This window comes from Natator depressus, chromosome 2 (genome assembly GCF_965152275.1).
Source record: "Natator depressus isolate rNatDep1 chromosome 2, rNatDep2.hap1, whole genome shotgun sequence".
In the NCBI taxonomy this organism is placed as follows: domain Eukaryota; kingdom Metazoa; phylum Chordata; order Testudines; family Cheloniidae; genus Natator; species Natator depressus.
Window position 1 is genome coordinate 173,375,024 of NC_134235.1, and position 21,773 is coordinate 173,396,796.

Sequence of the window (21,773 nt, forward strand, 5' to 3'; positions counted from 1 at the left end):
GCTACCATTGTTGGGTCTCTCCTGGCTAGTTGGCTGGCTGCTGGTTGTGTCCTGGAGGAGGAAGGGGAGCTGCAGGACATCGTAGAGGGGGGTACTGTTACTGGACTGAGTGACTGTATCGTCTCTGCTCCTGTGGTGGTGGTTGCTGTTTTGTTGTGGAGAGAGTGGGGAGCGGCCTGGTCAAGAGGTGCAGCACTGCGGTGGCTTAGCTGCCCGGGCCCTGATCCCAGTGTGGTTCCTGCTCCTCTTCCCCTGTCACTGCTGGCCTCGGGGTGGACTTGTTTCCTTTTTCCACTGACAGCCCCTGGGAGGTGGTTTTTGTTTTCCCTTCTCCCTGTCCATCAGGGGCTGCCTTTCTCCCTCTGCTCTCACCCCTTTTGCCAGGGATCAAGACAGGTCTGCTCCCTGTTTGCCGATCTCAGTAGGCTAATTAAGCCTTAAGTCTTCAGTGAGCTCCATGTTGGCATGTGGTTCTGTCCACATGGAGCTCAGGGCAGGGTCAAGGCCTCAATGTTTGTAATGTCAGTGTGCAATGGGAACACACACGTGCCAAATTATTCATGGGTCCAGCAAGTCACTTTAATATATGGCAGACTTGTCCATGCTTTTTTATTTGGAGTCTACATTTGCCTGCACAAAACCCCTGAAAGATGTAGAAAAACAAAACTAACACACAGAACTGCACCCTGAGAAATTTTAACACTGCCTATTGACTAAATTCTTGTACACAAAATTCAAATCCATCTTTCCTCTGCTTTCTTACTTGAAGTACAACATCTATGAACTTATCTATACAGTTTAAGTAGAATGGGTATAATGAATGAACTATTTTTTTTTACTGATAAAGTAACTTGTAGAATACAGTATTGCGTGTGTTAGAAAATTGCAAAATATTTTCCAGATCCTGTGAAGCTTATTTCAACAAATGCTTTAATGGACAAGCTGCATCTAAAATATGCACAAAAACCATGGATTGAAACTCTGAAACTTGTACGTCTTTGCATGGTAAGAAATATCAGCAAGTTTGTTGGCAGCTGGATAAGATGAGGGTGTTTGACCAAAGGGCAAATAACAGAAATGTCTCTAACTAATCTGAAATTTTTCTTGGACTTTTTTTATTTATTTATTTATTTATTTTTTTTCAGGTGAAGCTTTTTCATGGAGCTTTCTTACACCTACGAAAGCCTGACTTCTGTTTGTTTTACAGCAATTGACATGGATACTTTAAAACAGTGCAGGGCATTGCTTTTCATTAACTCTTTTGGGCCAAATGCAGGCCTCATTAGGTAATCTTAGCAACTTTCATAATATTTCTTAGGGGCTTGAGGTCTTCACTCAGTTTTTGACTTCAGTGGGAGTTGGCCTCCGTAAAGAATGAGTGAGCCCTAAGGTTGTGACCCCACAACTCTTAGACACCTCTTTAACTCTACGCAATGTGAATAGTCCCAGTTAAGCATGTGCATAAATCATTGCCGGATTGGGACCTACGTAAGGAGCTCAGGATTGGCCATTCGTGTGGGATTGCGGGTCAGCTGGGAGGCTTCTACTTAGATTATTTTTTATAATTTTAACTTTTAAGGTACTAGTGGTTTTGGTTCTCCATGTTGGTTACTGAATTTAAGTGTCTCCTTGTATAAATAATGGTGGCTCCAGCACAGTCATGAATACTGCCTAGAAGTAGCAAATCACATTTGTGTCCATGTCCTCCTTCTACCCTCGTTATTAATATTTAACTAAAATATCCTCTTAACAAAAATGAGAACATAATTTTGCTGATTGATTTTGGAGGTTTCTAGACTGTGCCTGCCAGCAAGGAGGCTTGGAGATCCTAATTTCTAATTAACGTCACATTTTCAAATATAACTTGGCCCCTGATCCTGTAAATGCTTACCCAAAGGAGTCCTTACTTAGTGCTCATTCATTTCTTTTACTCAGACACACTCTTCCTGAAGCCAAGAACTCAGACTTCTGGATTGGCCCCTAGGAAGCCTGGTGAAAGTAGCTCAGATTATCAAACAAGGCCTGCATTTGGCCCAAAGAGTTTATGGATAGCAGGCTTTGTGCTATTTTAAGTACTTAGACTGTTAGCTCTTTGTTCTCTGTTTGTACGGCACCGAGTAAAGTGGGGTCCTTCTCCGCAACTTGGGTTTGTAGGTGCTATGGTAATACAAATAATTAAAAAAGGCTTTATGTCAATTGCTACAGTATTAGGGTGTCAATCCATTTAGTTCAAAGGGATTACTCTAGAGCTGAGTATTATTATTACTCATGTGCATAAAGTACTCGTGTGTAAGAGTTTGCAGAATCAGAGCCGTGGTGAACTGCTTTCACCTTCATGTGAAATTATAGAATTCTTTTTGGCGTGAAATAGCTGCTGCTTTTTATTTTGGATTGGGTTTGAATTTTTCTAATTCATACACAGAATCCAGTTTCTTTTTGACTGGTGATGTTTGGAATGATCCTTTTTCCTCCTCTATTGTGCTAGGATAAACCACCTCGAAGTTCCATTCCTGTTACCCCACATCATCCTCTACTCTCTTGCTTGGAGAAGATACAGAGGACTTTAAATGGTAACAAGATACAAGAAAATTCATAATCCATTGTTGAACATTCCATGAAATTGCCTGTATCGGGGTGGGGGGGGGGGGGAAGGTACGAGGAGAGAGCAGTGGGGTTGGGCACTACCGCGATTTGAATAGAGGCTTCCCATCAGGATTAAGATTCTATTGTGCTAGGAACTGTATAAAGACAGAGGGTAGATTCAATCCCAAAGACATTACAGATTAATATTTAGGTTGAAGTTGGGTTAAAACAATTCTAAAATCCTGATCTTGAGAATTAACTCCTTCCAATAAATCATTCTTCTTCCAATAAAATCTTCCATAATCTCCTTCCAATAAAACATTGGTTAATGTTTATTATTAATGAAAAATGTTATCTCTTGTATTATCTACACTAGTTAAATCATACTTTCTGAAGCCAAAAATTGCCATTTTTCCTAAAATTAAAATCTGATTAAATAATTTCCCCTTTTCAGCTAAATCTTTGTCTACTGTGATGACCAGATTGGAATTTTTATCCAAACAAAGGGGGTAAGTTTGTTTATGCATTAAATGTAAATGAAACAGAACTGCCTCAAATCCAGTGAGAATTACCATATGAATGACAACATTTTTTTTGAACTTTCTTGACTTGACATTCTAATGAGCTGTGTTATGTGGAACAAAAAGAGGATATGTAACTGTCCCCTTTTAATAGGGTGACCATACAGAAAGCGTGAAAAATCAGGACGGGGGGTGGGGGGGTAATACGTGCCTATATAAGGAAAAGCCTCAAATATCAGGGTTGTCGCTATAAAATCAGGACATCTGGTCACCCTACCTCTTAATGAGTTGTTTGTGGCATTTTTAGAAGTGGTTGTTCTGGTGGGGTTGAGGAAGTCATGCAAAGACTAAGGTAAATATTTGCTGAACACATTAATAATGCAAATCACAGAGGAGAAGATCATAAGTATATTCTCTGGTTGGGTAGTTATCAGATGCTAAGCCAAGGAACAGCTATTTTAGAGCAGTGAACATTTCCAAATAAAATAAACTAGCCTTCTTTCTTCACACAACAAAACTTCCAGGTATACAATGCTTTTTCCTTTTCTATAGGTTGAAATCTCACATAAGCCCCAATGGGACAGTTTGCTATCTAACATCAGACATGTTCTATGTAGAAGTTCAGTTGGAGAAAGATGGAAAGGTGATAGATGTAAAATTGGCTCACCTTGGAGAAGCTCCTGTGGTAAAGTTGATGTGTTTTCTTTTTTTTTTTCTTTTTTTCCTTTTTTTTTTTTTTTTTTAATCATGCTCCTTGTGTAACAAAACAATCTTGTTTTTATGGCTCTTTTTTCTGAAAGTGACTCATAATGGGATCCTTGTAACTGGCTGGAAAAACACCAACTAAGATACTTCTCTGCTACTGAACAAACTTCCATTAGACTGTTACACTAGCTGGCATAAATATACCTGTATACCTAAATGTATTGATAATGTGAGTCTAGTTCCTAGAAGACACGAGTCCACATAGCAATTGATACTTCTTGGAATCCTTTTTAGCATTCTAAATGACAGTGATTCAACAGGTAGGCAGGCTGAGCTATTCTCCTAGTTAGATAATGGTTTTTGCACCGCGTTTTACATCTTCACAGTACTATAATGTGTTGGAGGGAGCTCTTGTGAGTTTTGTTAAAATTCTACCACCAAGCATAAGGGAAGAGTAGGGTGACTTCTCTGTTTCTTTCTTCCTCTTTAAATATTGTCACATCCAGACCTTCCACCAGGTATCTATCCCTTCTTAAAGCCCTACAAAAGTTGAACACTTATGTTCAACATACTAAATATATTCCTCAAGTGCTAAGAATTCCAGTAAAGTGCAGTTTAATTATTGTTAAAACAACGAGGAGTCCTTGTGGCACCTTAGAGACTAACAAATTTATTTGAGCATAAGCTTTCATGGGCTAGAACCCACTATGAGAGAGGATTTCTCAGCCATCTTCAATACACGTGCACACATTCCTGCTAATGGGGATTATTACAGGGGAGTCTTCTGGGGGCCCCTTGTTAAAATAGTGATAGAACATCACTGTGTGTGTGTGTGTGTGTGTGTGTGTATATTAGGTGAAACAACCTGGTGGGTAAAGTGTGGAGAACCTTGCGCTGCTGCTGTCAGTGCTGTTGTTCTGTGGCTAAACGGAAGTGTGGAGGACTTTAGGGCTGTCAGCCCAAAAATCTGAAAAGAATACAAATTAACTCAAAATAAACGGGAACAAATGTGCCTAGTGAGGAAAATCAGTCATTTATATTGAGTTATCTTATTAAGAATGGAAGTACATATTCAGAAAACTGCAGCACAATAGATGCCAATAAAAAACTGGCAAATGCATTTTGGAAATAGAATTTATCTTGGGTAGTTGTCAGTCACACAGCCACTCTTTTCCTAGTATTCTCATATTAAGATTCTAGCATAACTAACTATATAATATGATTTTGATTTCTTGGAGGAAATTTTGTTGAGTAAAATAATGAAGAATAATGTTGTTGTCACCAGTAAAATGTTTACAGAGGTATTTCATAAAGGGTGCTAGGAAAGTCTCTGACCTTTTCATTTATTTTTTTTCTCTAGGTTTGTGGTGATCTAGTACAGCTTCTAAGGTATAGACTTGCTTAGAATTCCTTGGCTGATTGGAAGGGAATTATTGAATAGTCCTGAACCTATTCTGAAAATAATTTCTGAAACATTTAAGTTAGCAATGTATTTTAAAGGAAATAATACAAGCGTTTTCTCTTCTAAACATCAATATCAGTAAGCTACATATTGCTGAAAACTTCATTTTTTTTTAAAAAAATAATTTTGTATTTTTAAGTATGAAACCAAAAGTGTTTTAATTTCTTTCTTCCTTCTTATCAAGGTCCATGTTTAAACATATCTATATTAAAAATATAAAAAAATCAGCTTTAATGCTTCATATTAGAGGGCTTTTTTGTTTTTAATTTTTTATAGCCTGTAAAATAAAGGGAAGGAAATACCTTTTGCCTGCAGTTTGTATGTTCACTTCTGGAGTAACTGCTTGTGTAAGCAGATGCAACTCCATTAAATTCAACAATGTGTATTGGCTTTTTCTATCACCTGAACACGCACAATATGTAGCCCTGCAGTCCTTATAAGATAAATACACAACACAGTTTAAACTCTTGTTTATCAAAGAGTGGACAAACTATAGTTTTGGCTAGTAATGAAACACATGGATTCTTAAAATTATTTTCCAGATATTATTGCTACATAGATTAGCTTTTGTTGTATTCAGACCCTGAACTGACACTCCCTAGATTTTTTTTTTTTCTTTTCTTCAGTTCTTCATCAATCATCTACTGTGGCAGTGCAAATAAATCAGAATAATCTGTTCTGTTTCTTTTTCATAATGTAAAGGGGAGAAAGCGTCTTCACATTTCCACTAGTGATATTTCTAGAGGACGTTGTGCAATGGATTTAAAAATTCTTACTGCCAAATATTTCTTGACCTGTTTAAACGTTTCCTGTTCCGAAAGTGACCTTCATTTTAAAGGCCAGATGAAAAGCTCATTAGATTTTAAAATCTACTTAAAAAAACAAATTTGGTCAACTGCTCTTTCCAATGAGTATATTTCAGTGACTGTGGTATCTCACATAAGTGTGTGTGTGGTTTTTTTTTTTTTTTTTTTTTTTTTACTGGAATAAAAAGGACAAGGATGGGTGAGAAATGGAAGACAGAGGATACTTCTGCCCTTCTACCCGAGGGCCTGCATTGCACATTGGTCATCTTAAACATTATTTGTCTTAAACTGAACGATTAACATTTTTAATTTCATACATATATCTAGTTGAGTTCAGAACTTTCTTTTTCTCTCTCTCTCACTCGTTCACCTTTGGTAATAGTACCTTTATAAAGTGCATCAAATGTTTTGCTCCCAAATTATGATCTTAAAAGATGTGTAGTTACAATATGTAGTGATAAGGGGAAAAGTACATTAAACCACCCCGCTAGAGTATACCATTCAATCTAACTCCATCTCAGATATTCATTTACTTTATGGTCTTTAATTGGCAAATGGTGGACCCTATTGTAAATGTTATAAAAATGGAGAAGTATTATTACATCTTTTACATTTGTGGGCCTCAAAACACTGGTGAAATAAGATTAATAAATGTGCCTGTGAAGTACGGAAGTATTGCTATCTCCATGTTTTAGATGGGGAAAACTGAGGCAGAGATAAATTAAATGGTTTGCTTAAGTTTCTGGTTGGAGAAAGAATTTGGTCTGGTGGTGAAGTCAGGAGATGGAGTCATATTCCTGGCCCTAACGCTAACTTGTTGTGTATCCTCGGGTAAATTGAAACACAACTTGCCCGATCCCATTTACCTCTGTGTTTCAGTTTACTCATTCAGACTGTTTAAAAATTTGTCTATTTCACAGGGGTGTTATGAGATCTAGTGTGAATAGAAAACCTGGAGATGTTTTGATGAAATAACTATCTGTGGAGTTCATTGTATTATGGGGGAGCGTTAGTGCACAACTAACTGTATTGAAATGTCAAGAAGTGCTGTTTCTAGCTGATAAGTTACCTCTCCAGCTGTCGGATACGTATACCGTGCGTGTTGATTGCTTTCATTGATGCATACTTGAGTAATGTCAGATTTAATTGCATTGCTTTGTGCCTTAGTCAAGACTTCACATTTCCTGATATATTCTTAAAAAAAATACATTCTTAACAACGTTGTGAGATGCCAAATACTATAACCAGGTTAACATCACTGTTTCTATGCACCATATGAAATATTTCCACCTCACTGTATAAAGCTGTATGGTGTGTTTCATTCATCTTTGGTATTTTGGCTGTAATAATTGTTCTTTATTGTTAGGATGAAGAATTATGATGCCTTTGGAAAGATTCTAGAAGGCCTGTTAAATCTGTATCAGATTCCAGGAAATAGGTTGTATCTCTTAAATACAATTATCATTTATTTGTCAATTATTTAATTTTTAATAATCCGTATTCTCTTTTCTAGTGACATGAAAGCTAAGGTATATCTCGCCTTGCAATCTTTGGAAAAAGATCTCTATTCAATGTCCCTTCTGTACAGGTAATCTTGAGTACATAATGCCTTTGGTTCATATTTTTTTGCAATATGAAATTATTAAATTGGTATAATAGAATTGCTCACAGCTGTATACATGGATATTGGGTTTTCTCCCGATGGGAAGCTAGAAATCTTTGCCATGGTGTCAACTGCTCTTGGTGCAGTCTTTCTAGGGGTCCCAGCTTTCTCCTACTGGTCCCCTTCAATTCACCTATAATTAGACCAGTCCATACATTTTATAACCTAAACTGAGTCTACCAACCGTTTAACATCCAGGTTCCCAGGTCTTCCAGTCTTCTTTTGTCTCCTTGTCTGTTTCTTAGAGGCAGCCTGGCATGGTGCTGTTGCCCCTCTGCTATCCCAGGCCTTTCTGCCTCCCTTGTCCTTTCACAGAACCATAGAAGATTAGGATTGGAAGAGACCTCGAGGTCATCTAGTCCAACCCCCTGCTCAAAGCAGGACCAACCCCAGCTAAATCATCCCAGGCAAGGCTTTGTCAAGCTGGGCCTTAAAAACCTCTAAGGAACAAACTCATACACCCCTCCTCTGCCCCAACCCCCTGCATGCAATTTCCCCACCCAGATGTGGCCATCAGGCCCAAAAGTTTGCCCACCCCTACTGTAAGGCATGAATCTTATTCACCAATGGGCAGATTTGTCCTCCGCCAACCATGTGTCCTAGATAATGGGCTTCCCGTTTTCCTATCAAGCATTTAGCGGGGTTAGCCATTAACTTAGCTTCCCTCAGGGATTGGAGAATGGAGGCTACCTTATTCAGGTGGGAATCCCAATTCTTGCTATAAATGACTGTCATTCAAGTACACTACCACATCAGATGTTGAAAAGTAGCTGCTGCCCCATATAACCTGGAGGGTATTGTCCTAAAATGAAATAGGCCGAGCAGCATAGAAAAAGCTGTCTTCTGCTGAGAGTCTGGCCTTAAGGGGATCTGCTAGTACTCCTTCATCAAATCCAGAGTGGTAATATACTAGGCTTCTCCCAACCAGTATAAGAGTTCATCTACCCATGGCATGAGGTAGGCATCAGATTCTGGAACTGCGTTCCCCTCTCTGAAGACTATACAGAAACACAGTGAGCTGACTGGCTTTAGAATCAGCACAATAGGACTCCTCCAGTCACTTTGGGATTCCTCTATTACCCCAAGTTCTAAAATGGTCCTGAACTCTTTCTTGATGATTCCCCTCAATTTGTCGGGGACTGGTGAGAGCCCTTTCTGTATTACTTTAACAAGTTCTATATTAATGTGATGGTGGGCCATGGATGTTTTTGTGGGGTGGTGCTGAGAATACTTTTGGAAAAGCGGCCACCAGTTGGAATGCCTGTTCCTTTTGCTTCAGGTTTAGGTTCTCTGAGGGGCACTGAGCTTTCTTTTAGGCAGTCATTAATTTAGGATACCAATTCTGGTTCCTCAGCATGATGAACAGGTTTTCCCTGGCTCTCCAGGGCTTCCTCAAATTTACATGGTAAACTTGTTCCTTTTTTTTTTCTTTTCCCTGGTGGTTTGACTAAATGATCCACAGTTCCTACCTTCTTTACCACCTCACAAGGACCTTGCCACTTGGCCATTAGCTTTGATTCAGGCTTGGAAGAAGTAGTAGAACTATGTTGCCCATCTGGGAGGCATGCATTCGTGCCCCTTTCTTATAATGTTGTTGTTCCTACGCTTCTCTGTGGTTTTCTCTAGCCTGTGCCCCCATAGCCTCCAATCTGTCCCATAACTTTAAGACGGGGTCAGCAACCTTTCAGAAGTGGTGTGCTGAGTCTTCATTTATTCACTCTAATTCAAGGTTTTGCATGCCACTAATACATTTTAACGTTTTTAGAAGGTCTCTTTCTATAAGTCTATAATATATAACTAAACTATTGTTGTGTGTAAAGTAAATAAGGTTTTAAAAATGTTTAAGAAGCTTCATTTAAAATTAAATTAAAACGCAGAGCCCCCCGAACCTGTGGCCAGGACCCAGGCAGTGTGAGTGCCACTGAAAATCAGCTCGCGTGCCGCAGGTTGCCTACCCCTGCTTTAAGACATAATTGTACTATGTGTTCAGCTCTTGGAACCTGGCTTTTCCATGTTTCCCATACCAGGTCTCGTATGCCTCTTGCCCAGATAGCAGTTTGCATGGTGATGCTTGAGATATTTCCCTGATGGTAGAGAATAGGGTCAAGAGTAGTCGGTCCCAATGTCGAGTGCCTGGATAATGAATTTATTGAGCATTCTCCTGAGCATCTGATTAAATCTCTCCTCTAGGCCATCCATCTGCAGATGGTACACAGATGAGCATAATGCTTTGACTTTCAGTAGTTCCCAGACCTCTCTCATCAGCCAGGATGTGAAATTTGTTCCCTGGTCTGTCAGGATCTCTTTGGGAATCTCTACCCGTGTGAAGACCTTCAACAACTCATTAGTGATAGTCTTGGCATTCGTATACTGGAGCGGCATGGCATAGTCCACAATAACAAGTATATGTTGGTGTCCAAAGTGGCCCTTCTGTAGGGGATCTATAAGCAGAGCTAGTGCTAGGCATAAGTAGATTAAGCAATTGCTTAGGGCCCCGAGCATCTTAAGGGGGCCTGCTGAACTTGCGTGTTTTAGTATTGTGTGTGGTTGGGGCGGGGGGGGGAACATATTCCTGCTTAGGGTCCCCAATAGACTAGCAGGGGCTCTGCTATAAGATCAATTCCTACTCATTCAAATGAGATCTTCACCAAAGGAAGGGATACTAGTAGAGCCTGCTGGACTCAGTCTGTGGCCACTAATTAGCATTTGGGGTGTGATGCACAGAAATTCTTGACTTCTTTTAAGGACCCCTGGCCAAGAGTATCAGTCCAGGATCCTAGAATGTGTCTTGTCCTTTCCAAGATGCCCTGCACACGGAGTTGTGTGCGTGCTAAATTTAGACGCTTGCAATGATATACCTGGGGTATTAGTAGTTGCGTCCATATCTCCTGCACTTGCGTAGACCAGGACAAGCAATACAACAAGTCTGCCTTAAAGGCAAAATAGGGGTATTCCTGTGTCCTCAGGGGATCCACCCTTTCATAGTCTTATCACTGCTACTTGTTGTCCATAGCAGTAACAGGTTATCAAGTCTGTCCTTTGTCTTCTAGCAGCTGGGAGGAAGCATCCTCCTTCCAACTTTCACTGGGCCTTTGTTCCTGTGTAGGCTGGGGACGAGAGGCTGGTGGGATGCCTAAAATGGTGGGCCTGCTATCTCAGGGAAATCTTACCCACAGACCCTGAGAGGGCTGCCTGTAACCTGTCCTGTCCAGAAACCAGTCAGCTGCCTGTGTTCTCCTGGGGCTTACCCAATAAGGCCATCCTGACTTGTTCATAGTTCTGGGCACTGCATCGTCAAGTACCGGTATGCTGCCAGGGCATCCCCAATGAGGCGTGGAGCAAGCCGATTGCCCACGGGGCTGGAGGCGATTGAGAGGCCATGGCCACCCTTTCAAAAGTTACCCAGAATGACTCTGGGCCATCGATTGTTAACATTTTGGAAAGTGTCTAGATTGGAATGGCTCCCTGAAGTATGGGAGAGACATTTCCTCTATGGGCGGAGCCCTGAGTAGCAGCAGCTGGTGCTAGTTCTGCCATCTGTTGCTACAACTGTTGCTGGTGTGGTGCCATCTGTTCGAACCATTGCTGTGTCTGCTGCTGTTGTCCTTGTGAGTCAGCCAGCCATTGCTGGAGCTGATTTATCTCCATAGCTTCTGTGAATATAAATATATAACTACTCCTCTTTTTTTTTTTTTTTTTTTTTTTAAAAAGCTTCCTTTTTCTGCAGGGACAGTTGAGGTCAATCCCCAATTCTGGTACCACATTGTCGACTGCCCTTGGTGCAGTCTCTCTAAGGGTTCAAGGTTTCTCTTAACTGGTCCCCTTCAATTTGCCTCCCATTAGATCTGTCCATAAATTAACCTAAATTGAGTCTGTCAGCCCTTAAACTCCAGGCTTGCAGTTGTCTCTTGTCTCCTTTGTCCAGTTTCTTAGAGGCAGCCTGGTGTGAGACTGTTGCCCCTCTGCTATCTCAGAACTTTCTGCCTCCTTTTTCCTCTCTGTTCTTGTGAAGCACTGGAATGGGTTACCTTGGGGGGAGGTGGAATCTCCTTCCTTAGAAGTTTTCAAGGTCAGGCTTGACAAAGCGCTGGCTGGGATGATTTAGCTGGGGATTGGCCCTGCTTTGAGCAGGGGGTTGGACTACTAGATGACCTCCTGAGGTCCCTTCCAACCTCGATATTATATGATTCTTTTATAGCTGGGCTTGTTTTTCACCTGTGGGTTCATGCCTTGGCAACTGTGCAGGGGTATGGACATCCTGATTGCCTGTGAACAGGGAAGACTCTTCTCCCGTCTGCCTATGCACGGTATGGGGTTTGTAAAATATATTACAAATAGGCATTCTGAAATGAAGACAGACATATGGCCAGATTCTCAACTGGTTTAAGCTCCACTGATTTTGAAAACAAAGTGATTTATGCCAGCTTAATATGTTGCTCGGTGTTTAGTGAAATGGGGTTACAAATTTATTCATATTAAAGTTGCACTGTTCTCACAGATAGGTACCCTTACAGTCCAAATGCATAACTTGTCTGTTTGTCCAGTTCTTAGACTTGCATGTCTGAGAGACAAGGTGGGTGAGGTAATATCTTTTATTGGTCCAATAAAAGATATTACCTCATCTACCTGGTCTCTCTAATATCCTTGGACCAACAAAGCTCCAACACCACTGCACGTCTAAGACAGACTTGGCTATGCCATGAATTATAATCTTCCTTATCATTGTGCTTGGTAAACTGTCCCCTCCTATAGGTGTAGTTCCCAGTTTGGGGCCAGCAGTAGGGCTTTTTCTTTTTTGGTGGGGGCCACCTGGCTGCAGTGTCTGAATTTTGGGGGCAGGGTGCAAGGAGGTGTCCTAAGTAAAAATGCCTTAAGTGTGAGAGTCTCTGTGGGAATCGGGAGTTGTGGTTATAAGTTTCAAGATAGGGAAAGATAGGTTAAAGCTTCCACAATGTCTAAACTTCCACTGTGACTAAACTAAGCTAGAGAAAGGAAAATAAGCTAGAGCAGTAGTTCTCAACCAGGGGTATGTTTACCCCTGTGGCTACTTAAAGGTCTTCCGGGGGTACTCAACTCCTCTAGATCAATGTTTCTCAACCTGGGGCTTGCAGCCCCAAGGGTGGTCATGGGATAGGTTTAGGGAGGTCACAAATGCAGGGCTGGCATGAGGAGGTGACAAGCAGGGTAACTGCCCAGGGCCCCACGGCACACAGACCCCCTGCGAAGCTAAGTTACATGCTTCAGCCTCAGGTGGCAGGGCTTCAGCTTCACTGCCAGGTGGCAGGGCTTGGGCTCCAGCCCTGGGGCGGCAGGCCTTATGCTTCAGGTAAGGCTCACATGTGAACTGCAGGCTCAAGTATCATACTGAAATGTAAGTACAATATTTATATTCCAATTGATTTATTTTATAATTGTATGGTAAAAATGAAAAAGTAAGCAATTTTTCAGGAATAGTGTGCTGTGTAGCTTTTGGGGGCCTCACAGTCTATCCAAGCTCTAGCAATGAGATTGGAGGTGGCTAAGGAAAAACTTGCCACCAGACCAGTTTACACCCTCGAAATTTGTTGAACAAATTCCCCCTTTTCCAGAAGCATGTGTGTGCGTGGCGGACGGGGATAGAGAGGGTGGTGCCTGTGACACTAAGCACCCCTGTAGTCACACCCTATACACTATTGTAATAATCTTTGTACAAAATATGCCTTGAAGAGTATCACTTGAAAACTAATAACTCTCACAGGGCAATAATATCATGGCAAAATATATGTAGCAATATTATATGTACAGTTATGAAATCCACCTGTACATAGGTGCCGACTTCCCCAGTTCCTGGGGGGTGCTCAAGCCCCACTCCGCCCCAGGTCCTGCTCCCTCCCCCCCGCCACCTCCTGAATGCCACTGAACAGCTGATTGTGGAAGGCAGGAGGTGCTGGGATGGAGGTGGAGGAGCTGATCCGTGGGGCTGCTCGTAGGTGTGGCACACCCATGGAGTCGGCACCTATGTCCCTATATGATGTTGTTAGCACATGTTCAAAACCACACAGCCCTGCCTAGGCAGAAGTTGTTAAATAGGTCTATCCTAAACAAAGGAATGTGTGTTTACTTCAATTTACATATAAGTAATAAACAGGGTCCTCCAGAAAGCATGGGGAGTAGATGGCAGGAGACCAAGCAAATTTGCATTTTAGTTAGATTAAGTTTTAGACTTTTAGATGCATATTTTCACTTTTATTTGCTGGTAACTATTTCTAACTTTCTCTTACACTTGAATTCACTTAAAATCCTATCTTCTTTTGTTAAACACGTTTCATTTTTTTTTAATACAAACCAATCCAGTGCTGTGTTTCAACTGAACTGTTCAGTAATCCAAGTTAAAGTGGCAGATCGTTGACTATCAACTCTTTACAGGAGAAACCATTCTTAATACCTAAACTGGCCAAGAGAGGGCTGGATGGTGCAGAAGACACGTTTTTGGGTAAATTCAGTACTGGAAGTGTGTTGGGGTCACCCTGCAAGTAGTAACCAAGGCTGCTGGAAGCCAGAGTGTGACTGGTATGTTGCTGACAGGCCGCTGGACCAGAGCTGCAGCTATACTCAGTCACTCAGGGTGTGACCTGCATGCTAGCAGGCTGTTTGTGAGCAGCCCAGGTTGGGAGCTACAAGAGCAAAGCATTGTGAGGCACCCAAGATTTCAGGGCAGGTGGTGGTACAACCCCTCATTGGTCTGGATTGCACCCCAGAATGTGACTGAGCCTCCTTTCTGGGAGCCCTGAAAATTGAAGAGACTGTTCTGGAGACTTGTCTACTTGACTAGCTTCATCAAACAAGGCCCTGCTGTAACGTGAGAACATACAATTAGACTATTTTAGCATAGTGTTTCCTTATTAAGAACAGTCATTTCTTTTTGAGCTAACATGCTATGTCCTCACTAGTCACAAATCTGTCAGCAAATATCCCGAGCAGTTAACTATGAATTGATGAGTAAGCTATTTGTATGGCTGGGTAGATCTTTCAGCCTGTTACCATTTTGCAGCTCATTATTAAATACTTGCACTGTACATGAGTTGAAGTTAGGGAGGGATAACTCAGTGGTTTGAACATTGGCTTGCTAAACCCAGGGTTGTGAGTTCAATCCTTAAGGGGGCCATTTAGGGATCTGGGGCAAAAATTGGGGATTGGTCCTACTTGGAGCAGGAGGTTGGACTAGATGACCTCCTGAGGTCTCTTCTAACCCTGATATTCTGTGGGGGGAGGGATAGCTCAGTGGTTTGAGCATTGGCCTGCTAAACCCAGGGTTGTGAGTTCAATCCTTGAGGGGGCCATTTAGGGATCTGGGGCAAAAATTGGGGATTGGTCCTGCTTTGAGCAGGGGGTTGGACTAGATGACCTCCTGAGGTCCCTTCCAACCCTGGTATTCTATGATTCTAAGTGTGTGAGTCTTACTTGAGTACCGGTTTATCGAAGTCACTTATACTTCCTCCCACCTTGTCCTTGCAGTACTGTCTGTCATTCCAGTACTTTCATCACCCCTCTCCCCCACCCCTTTAGAGCCAGGGGTGTACAAAACCAAAACGTGTAGGCTTGCTGCATATTTAAAATTTGACAAAGGAGCAGAGTGGGCCCCAGCTGAAGCTGGAAATACAAGTGTTAAGACCATGCATGATGCCACTAAGAGACGTAGGGCAGTGGTGAGTTGACTGAGAGAATTTCTGAAAACTACCATAGAACTGCACAAAACCTAAAGCCAAGGCAATCAAAAGAGAAGAGAGAATATTTAATGGAGTGAAATGGCTTTATATTGATTTAAATAGCACTGTCTCTCAAGAACCACTGATCTGTGTGTATTTTGTAAAAAAATTAGAACACAAGATGTAAACAGAGTTACGGAAGTACTTCATGGAAAAGCAGGACACCTTGTGCCAAGAACTGGAGGTAATTTTTTTGTTTTAGATTTAAAAAAACAAACCCCAACTTGAGTAAACAGTGTGCCCACAGCAAAGATCCTTCAGTACTGAGCTGCATCATTAGCTATATTTATTATTTGTTTTGAAGTAATGCTTAATGGGGGTTCTGTATTCCTGGGCACTGTACATTTACAGTAATGAAAAGATGCTCTGGGGACCATATAGCTAGCATATTCCAGCAGCCTGATATCACACCAGCTTAAAAACAGTGCTGCTAATTTTCTGATGTCATGTGGGGAATTTTGGGAGTAACTATGAGACTCACCATAGTTGCAACAGTGATACTGTTGCTTGCCTAAAAAGGGGACTAACTTGAATTGATGGGTTTTAACACCTTGTTCTAGATCATCATAGATTGTAGTCAACAGGGGCCTTGGGCTTTAACTGTCAGAATTCAGACATTTGCATAAAATGTATTGTGAATACATGTTTTTGCTATGCAGAGCTATTGCTCAGCTCCATATGAAAGTCCCTTGTCTATGTATTATTGCTTTCTTTCCTCCCCCAAGCAGATGAGTCAATTTTTAAGAAATTTTATTTGTGTATTCCAGTTGGATGTTCTTTCCAAATTCTAACATTTAAATATTCGTATTAAGAAGAGAGATTAAAATATTGCTAAATTCAATTGCTAAATTTTCAAGTCTGAATATGAGGCTCTGTAACAATTGAAGTATAATAGACCTTTCAAAATATTAAATTGATTCTATACATTTTCTCATTGAGATTTTAGCAGTAAAATATAATTCAACACTATAATGACTTGAACATTACTTACAAATATAAGTTTTTTGAGGGTGTATTTTTACATTTGCACCCAGTTCTCTCAAGGATTTTTTTTTTTTAACTGCCAGCTCAAAATTGATGATGTTTTGTAGTAAGCAACTGTAATTTTTAATTCTACTTCAGGGACCCCTATGAACATTGAATATTATCTATCTCCCTATCAAGTTCTGGAAGAAGAGCTGAATCCTGGTAAAAATGGATAAACAGTAAAAATTTAAAATAGCTTATTTTTTTTAACTGGACTTTAGTTGTTACAGTTGTAGTCTGAAAAGAATCAAGTATAGTTAAAGGGTGAACTCGCACAGTGAAGTAACTATCTTTCTACAATATGCGTTCCCTTTTGACCAGAAGATTGCTAAATGAAATTGGAAACAATTTAGGGCATAGATTCTACTTCTTGTAAAAGTTTCGCTACATGCAAGTTCATATGTAAAAAGGTTCCTTGTAAGTTGAACAATTATAGAAATACCATTCCAGGCGTTGGTTCTTCATGATTGGCACTAAGGTGGGAACAAATTAACTTGTAAACTGCTTCTTTAGCAGAGTCCAGAAAGATGCATATAGTTTGCGGCAAACAGAGCCCTGTGATGCACTTATTTAGTGCAGGGACGTGATCATTCAGGAAACTGGAGACTTTGCCACTTCTAGGTTGCTGGTACTAATAAAGATGAGCATGGGAGCAACCAAAAGTCATTCAGTAACCTGTGTGAAATGGAACTGGTGGTCTTTTGGTCCTTAGTGAAGAGATGTTCATGTCACAAAAGAGCATCAGCTATGATGGTCAAATTGGCATCTTTGGCAATCTGGGTTAAGGCAGTCTTTGGCTAGGTGATGGAGATCTTGCGTTGTAGCTGTCTAGGTTGTGCCTGCACAATAGATGACCTGAAATACACCAGGCCTTCTAGTCTGGCATCTTTCACCAGCACTATGTTCATCTATATTTTCATAGGGGAGAAAAAATGCACTGACTCATATCTGTCTTCTCTCTTCCTTCAGGCTCCCAAGTATGTGGAATAAAAGTATTTGTAACTGTTGGAAGTTCAAACACAACACACAAACTTCCCATTTCTCCGTTAATTGTGGATTCTCAGGCAGGAGATGGGTGAGATTCAAAGGCACGATTGACATTTCTGAACATAAAAATGGACTTTCAAATCATTGACATTAAACCCTGACATCATTTGTATTGATCCTATGATCATATAATAGAGATGCAAACCCACTATTAGACAAGAGCAACACTACTGTATTGACGGCATTATCCGTCTTTGGAGTACTCTGCATAATCAGATGACTGTTTTCCCAAAAGAGTTTAAAATTATGTCCAAGTTCATATTAACTGTATGAATTCCATGGGATCATATTAAGATCAGAAAGGATCAATGAGATGACTTTGTCTGACCTCCTTTACAACATAGACCATAGAACTTCATCCAGTGACTGCTGCATCAAGCCCCTAACTTTTTAGATTTAATTAGGGTATATAAATTAAGTGTATTGTAATTAAATTGTGTAATATTTTAAACTGTTTGCATGACCATTCCTAGGACAGGTTTCAGAGTAGCAGCCATGTTAGTATGTATTCGCAAAAAGAAAAGGAGTACTTGTGGCACCTTAGAGACTAACAAATTTATTTGAGCATAAGCTTTCGTGAGCTACAGCTCACTTCATCGGATGCATTCAGTGGAAAATACAGTGGGAAGATTTTTATATACACCCCTCACTGTTCCTCAGACGTTCTTGTCAACTGCTGGAAATGGCCTACCTTGATTATCGCTACAAAAGGTTCCCCCCCCCTTCACCCCCGCGTGCTCTCCTGCTGGTAATAGCTCATCTTAAGTGATCACTCTCGTTACAATTTTCAGAGTAACAGCCGTGTTAGTCTGTATTCGCAAAAAGAAAAGGAGTACTTGTGGCACCTTAGAGACTAACCAATTTACAGAGCTGGCTGTATTTCAAGGAATCCCTGTTGAGGTTACAAGGACAAACCATCCCGATGAGTCGAAAGAATAGTAAATATGGCAGGCGACCAGCTTGGCTTAATGGTGAAATCCTAGCGGATCTTAAACATAAAAAAGAAGCTTACAAGAAGTGGAAGGTTGGACATATGACCAGGGAAGAGTATAAAAATATTGCTCGGGCATGTAGGAATGAAATCAGGAGGGCCAAATCGCACCTGGAGCTGCAGCTAGCAAGGGATGTCAAGAGTAACAAGAAGGGTTTCTTCAGGTATGTTGGCAACAAGAAGAAAGCCAAGGAAAGTGTGGGCCCCTTACTGAATGAGGGAGGCAACCTAGTGACAGAGGATGTGGAAAAAGCTAATGTGCTCAATGCTTTTTTTGCCTCTGTCTTCACTAACAAGGACAGCTCCCAGACTGCTGCGCTGGGCATCGCAACATGGGGAGTAGATGGCCAGCCCTCTGTGGAGAAAGAGGTGGTTAGGGACTATTTAGAAAAGCTGGACGTGCACAAGTCCATGGGGCCGGATGAGTTGCATCCGAGAGTGCTAAAGGAATTGGCGGATGTGATTGCAGAGCCATTGGCCATTACCTTTGAAAACTCGTGGCGAACGGGGGAAGTCCCAGATGACTGGAAAAAGGCTAATGTAGTGCCAATCTTTAAAAAAGGGAAGGAGGAGGATCCTGGGAACTACAGGCCAGTCAGCCTCACCTCAGTCCCTGGAAAAATCATGGAGTAGGTCCTCAAGGAATCAATCCTGAAGCACTTACATGAGAGTAAAGTGATCAGGAACAGTCAGCATGGATTCACCAAGGGAAGGTCATGCCTGACTAATCTAATCGCCTTCTATGATGAGATTACTGATTCTATGGATGAAGGGAAAGCAGTGGATATATTTGTTTCTTGACTTTAGCAAAGCTTTTGACACGGTCTCCCACAGTATTCTTGTCAGCAAGTTAAATAAGTATGGGCTGGATGAATGTACTATAAGGTGGGTAGAAAGTTGGCTAGATTGTCAGGCTCAATGGGTAGTGATCAATGGCTCTGTCATAAATATAAAGGGAAGGGTAAACCCCTTTAAAATCCCTCCTGGCCAGAGGAAATCTCCTCTCACCTGTAAAGGGTTAAGAAGCTAAAGGTAACCTCGCTGGCACCTGACCAAAATGACCAATGAGGAGACAAGATACTTTCAAAAGCTGGGAGGAGGGAGAGAAACAAAGGGGTATGTGTGTCTGTCTATATTTTGTCTTTGCCGGAGATAGACCAGGAATGAAGCCTTAGAACTTTTAATAAGTAATCTAGCTAGGTATGTGTTAGATTATGATTTCTTTAAATGGCTGAGAAAAGAATTGTGCTGAATAGAATAACTATTTCTGTCTGTGTATCTTTTTTGTAACTTAAGGTTTTTGCCTAGAGGGGTTCTCTATGTTTTGAATCTAATTACCCTGTAAGGTATTTACCATCCTGATTTTACAGGGGGGATTTCTTATTTCTAATTCCTTCTATTTTTATTAAAAGTCTTCTTGTAAGAAAACTGAATGCTTTTTCATTGTTCTCAGATCCAGGGGTTTGGGTCTGTGGTCACCTATGCAAATTGGTGAGGCTTTTTATCCAACATTTCCCAGGAAAGGGAGGGTGCAAGTGTTGGGAGGATTGTTCATTGTTCTTAAGATCCAAGGGTCTGGGTCTGTAGTCACCTAGGCAAATTGGTGAGGCTTTTTACCAAACCTTGTCCAGGAAGTAGGGTGCAAGGTTTTTGGGAAGTATTTTGGGGGGAAAGACGTGTCCAAACAGCTCTTCCCCAGTAACCAGTATTTGTTTGGTGGTGGTAGCGGCCAATCCAAGGACAAAAGGGTGGAATATTTTGTACCTTGGGGAAGTTTTGACCTAAGCTGGTAAAGATAAGCTTAGGAGGTTTTTCATGCAGGTCCCCACATCTGTACCCTAGAGTTCAGAGTGGGGGAGGGACCTTGACAGGCTCCATGTCTAGTTTGGCAGCTGGTGTCAAGTGGAGTGCCCCAGGGGTCGGTCCTGGGGCTGGTTTTGTTCAATATCTTCATAAATGATCTGGAGGATGGTGTGGATTGCACTCTTAGCAAATTTGCGGATGATACTAAACTGGGAGGAGTGGTAGATACGTTGGAGGGCAGGGATAGGATACAGAGGGACCTAGACAAATTGGAGGATTGGGCCAAAAGAAATCTGATGAGGTTCAATAAGGATAAGTGCAGGGTCCTGCACTTAGGACGGAAGAACCCAATGCACAGCTACAGACTAGGGACCGAATGGCTAGGCAGCAGTTCTGCGGACCTAGGGGTTACAGTGGACGAGAAGCTGGATATGAGTCAGCAGTGTGCCCTTGTTGCCAAGAAGGCCAATGGCATTTTGGGATGTATAAGTAGGGGCATAGCGAGCAGATCGAGGGACGTGATCGTTCCCCTCTATTCGACATTGGTGAGGCCTCATCTGGAGTACTGTGTCCAGTTTTGGGCCCCACACTACAAGAAGGATGTGGATAAATTGGAGAGAGTCCAGCGAAGGGCAACAAAAATGATTAGGGGTCTGGAACACATGACTTATGAGGAGAGGCTGAGGGAACTGGGATTGTTTAGTCTGCAGAAGAGAAGAATGAGGGGGGATTTGATAGCTGCTTTCAACTACCTGAGAGGTGGTTCCAAAGAGGATGGTTCTAGACTATTCTCAGTGGTAGAAGAGGACAGGACAAGGAGTAATGGTCTCAAGTTGCAGTGGGGGAGGTTTAGGTTGGATATTAGGAAAAACTTTTTCACTAGGAGGGTGGTGAAACACTTGAATGCGTTACCTAGGGAGGTGGTAGAATCTCCTTCCTTAGAAGTTTTTAAGGTCAGGCTTGACAAAGCCCTGGCTGGGATGATTTAATTGGGGATTGGTCCTGCTTTGAGCAGGGGGTTGGACTAGATGACCTCCTGAGGTCCCTTCCAACCCTGATATTCTATGAGCTTTCGTGAGCTACAGCTCACTTGACGTGAGCTGTAGCTCACGAAAGCTCATGCTCAAATAAATTGGTTAGTCTCTAAGGTGCCACAAGTACTCCTTTTCTTGTTACAGTGTGTATGGTAACACCCATTGTTTCATGTTCTCTATGTACATAAATCTCCCCAGTGTATTTTCCACTGAATGCATCCTTTGACGTGAGCTGTAGCTCACAAAAGCTTATGCTCAAATTTATTTGTTAGTCTCTAATGTGTCACAAGTACTCCTTTTCTTATTCCTAGGACAGCATCATTTAATCTGACTGTCTGAACAGGTAATACAAGGGGTAGGCTTGAGGGGAAACTCCCCTCACCCCCT

The 21,773-nt window shown here is 41.5% G+C and overlaps 1 protein-coding gene across 1 annotated transcript in view; it reads left to right on the forward strand.

Moving 5' to 3' along the window:
- LOC141982862 (mediator of RNA polymerase II transcription subunit 1-like) overlaps window positions 1-21,773 on the forward strand; it is a 33,075-nt gene that overhangs the window by 1,020 nt on the left and 10,282 nt on the right. The window contains exons 2-11 of the mRNA XM_074945314.1: window positions 902-1,005; window positions 2,486-2,570; window positions 3,038-3,092; window positions 3,657-3,789; window positions 5,170-5,198; window positions 7,444-7,515; window positions 7,591-7,665; window positions 15,599-15,669; window positions 16,608-16,673; window positions 17,481-17,586. Coding sequence (XP_074801415.1) covers window positions 934-1,005; window positions 2,486-2,570; window positions 3,038-3,092; window positions 3,657-3,789; window positions 5,170-5,198; window positions 7,444-7,515; window positions 7,591-7,665; window positions 15,599-15,669; window positions 16,608-16,673; window positions 17,481-17,586 — 764 coding nt within the window. The 5' untranslated portion in view covers window positions 902-933. The remainder of the gene's footprint in view (window positions 1-901; window positions 1,006-2,485; window positions 2,571-3,037; window positions 3,093-3,656; window positions 3,790-5,169; window positions 5,199-7,443; window positions 7,516-7,590; window positions 7,666-15,598; window positions 15,670-16,607; window positions 16,674-17,480; window positions 17,587-21,773) is intronic.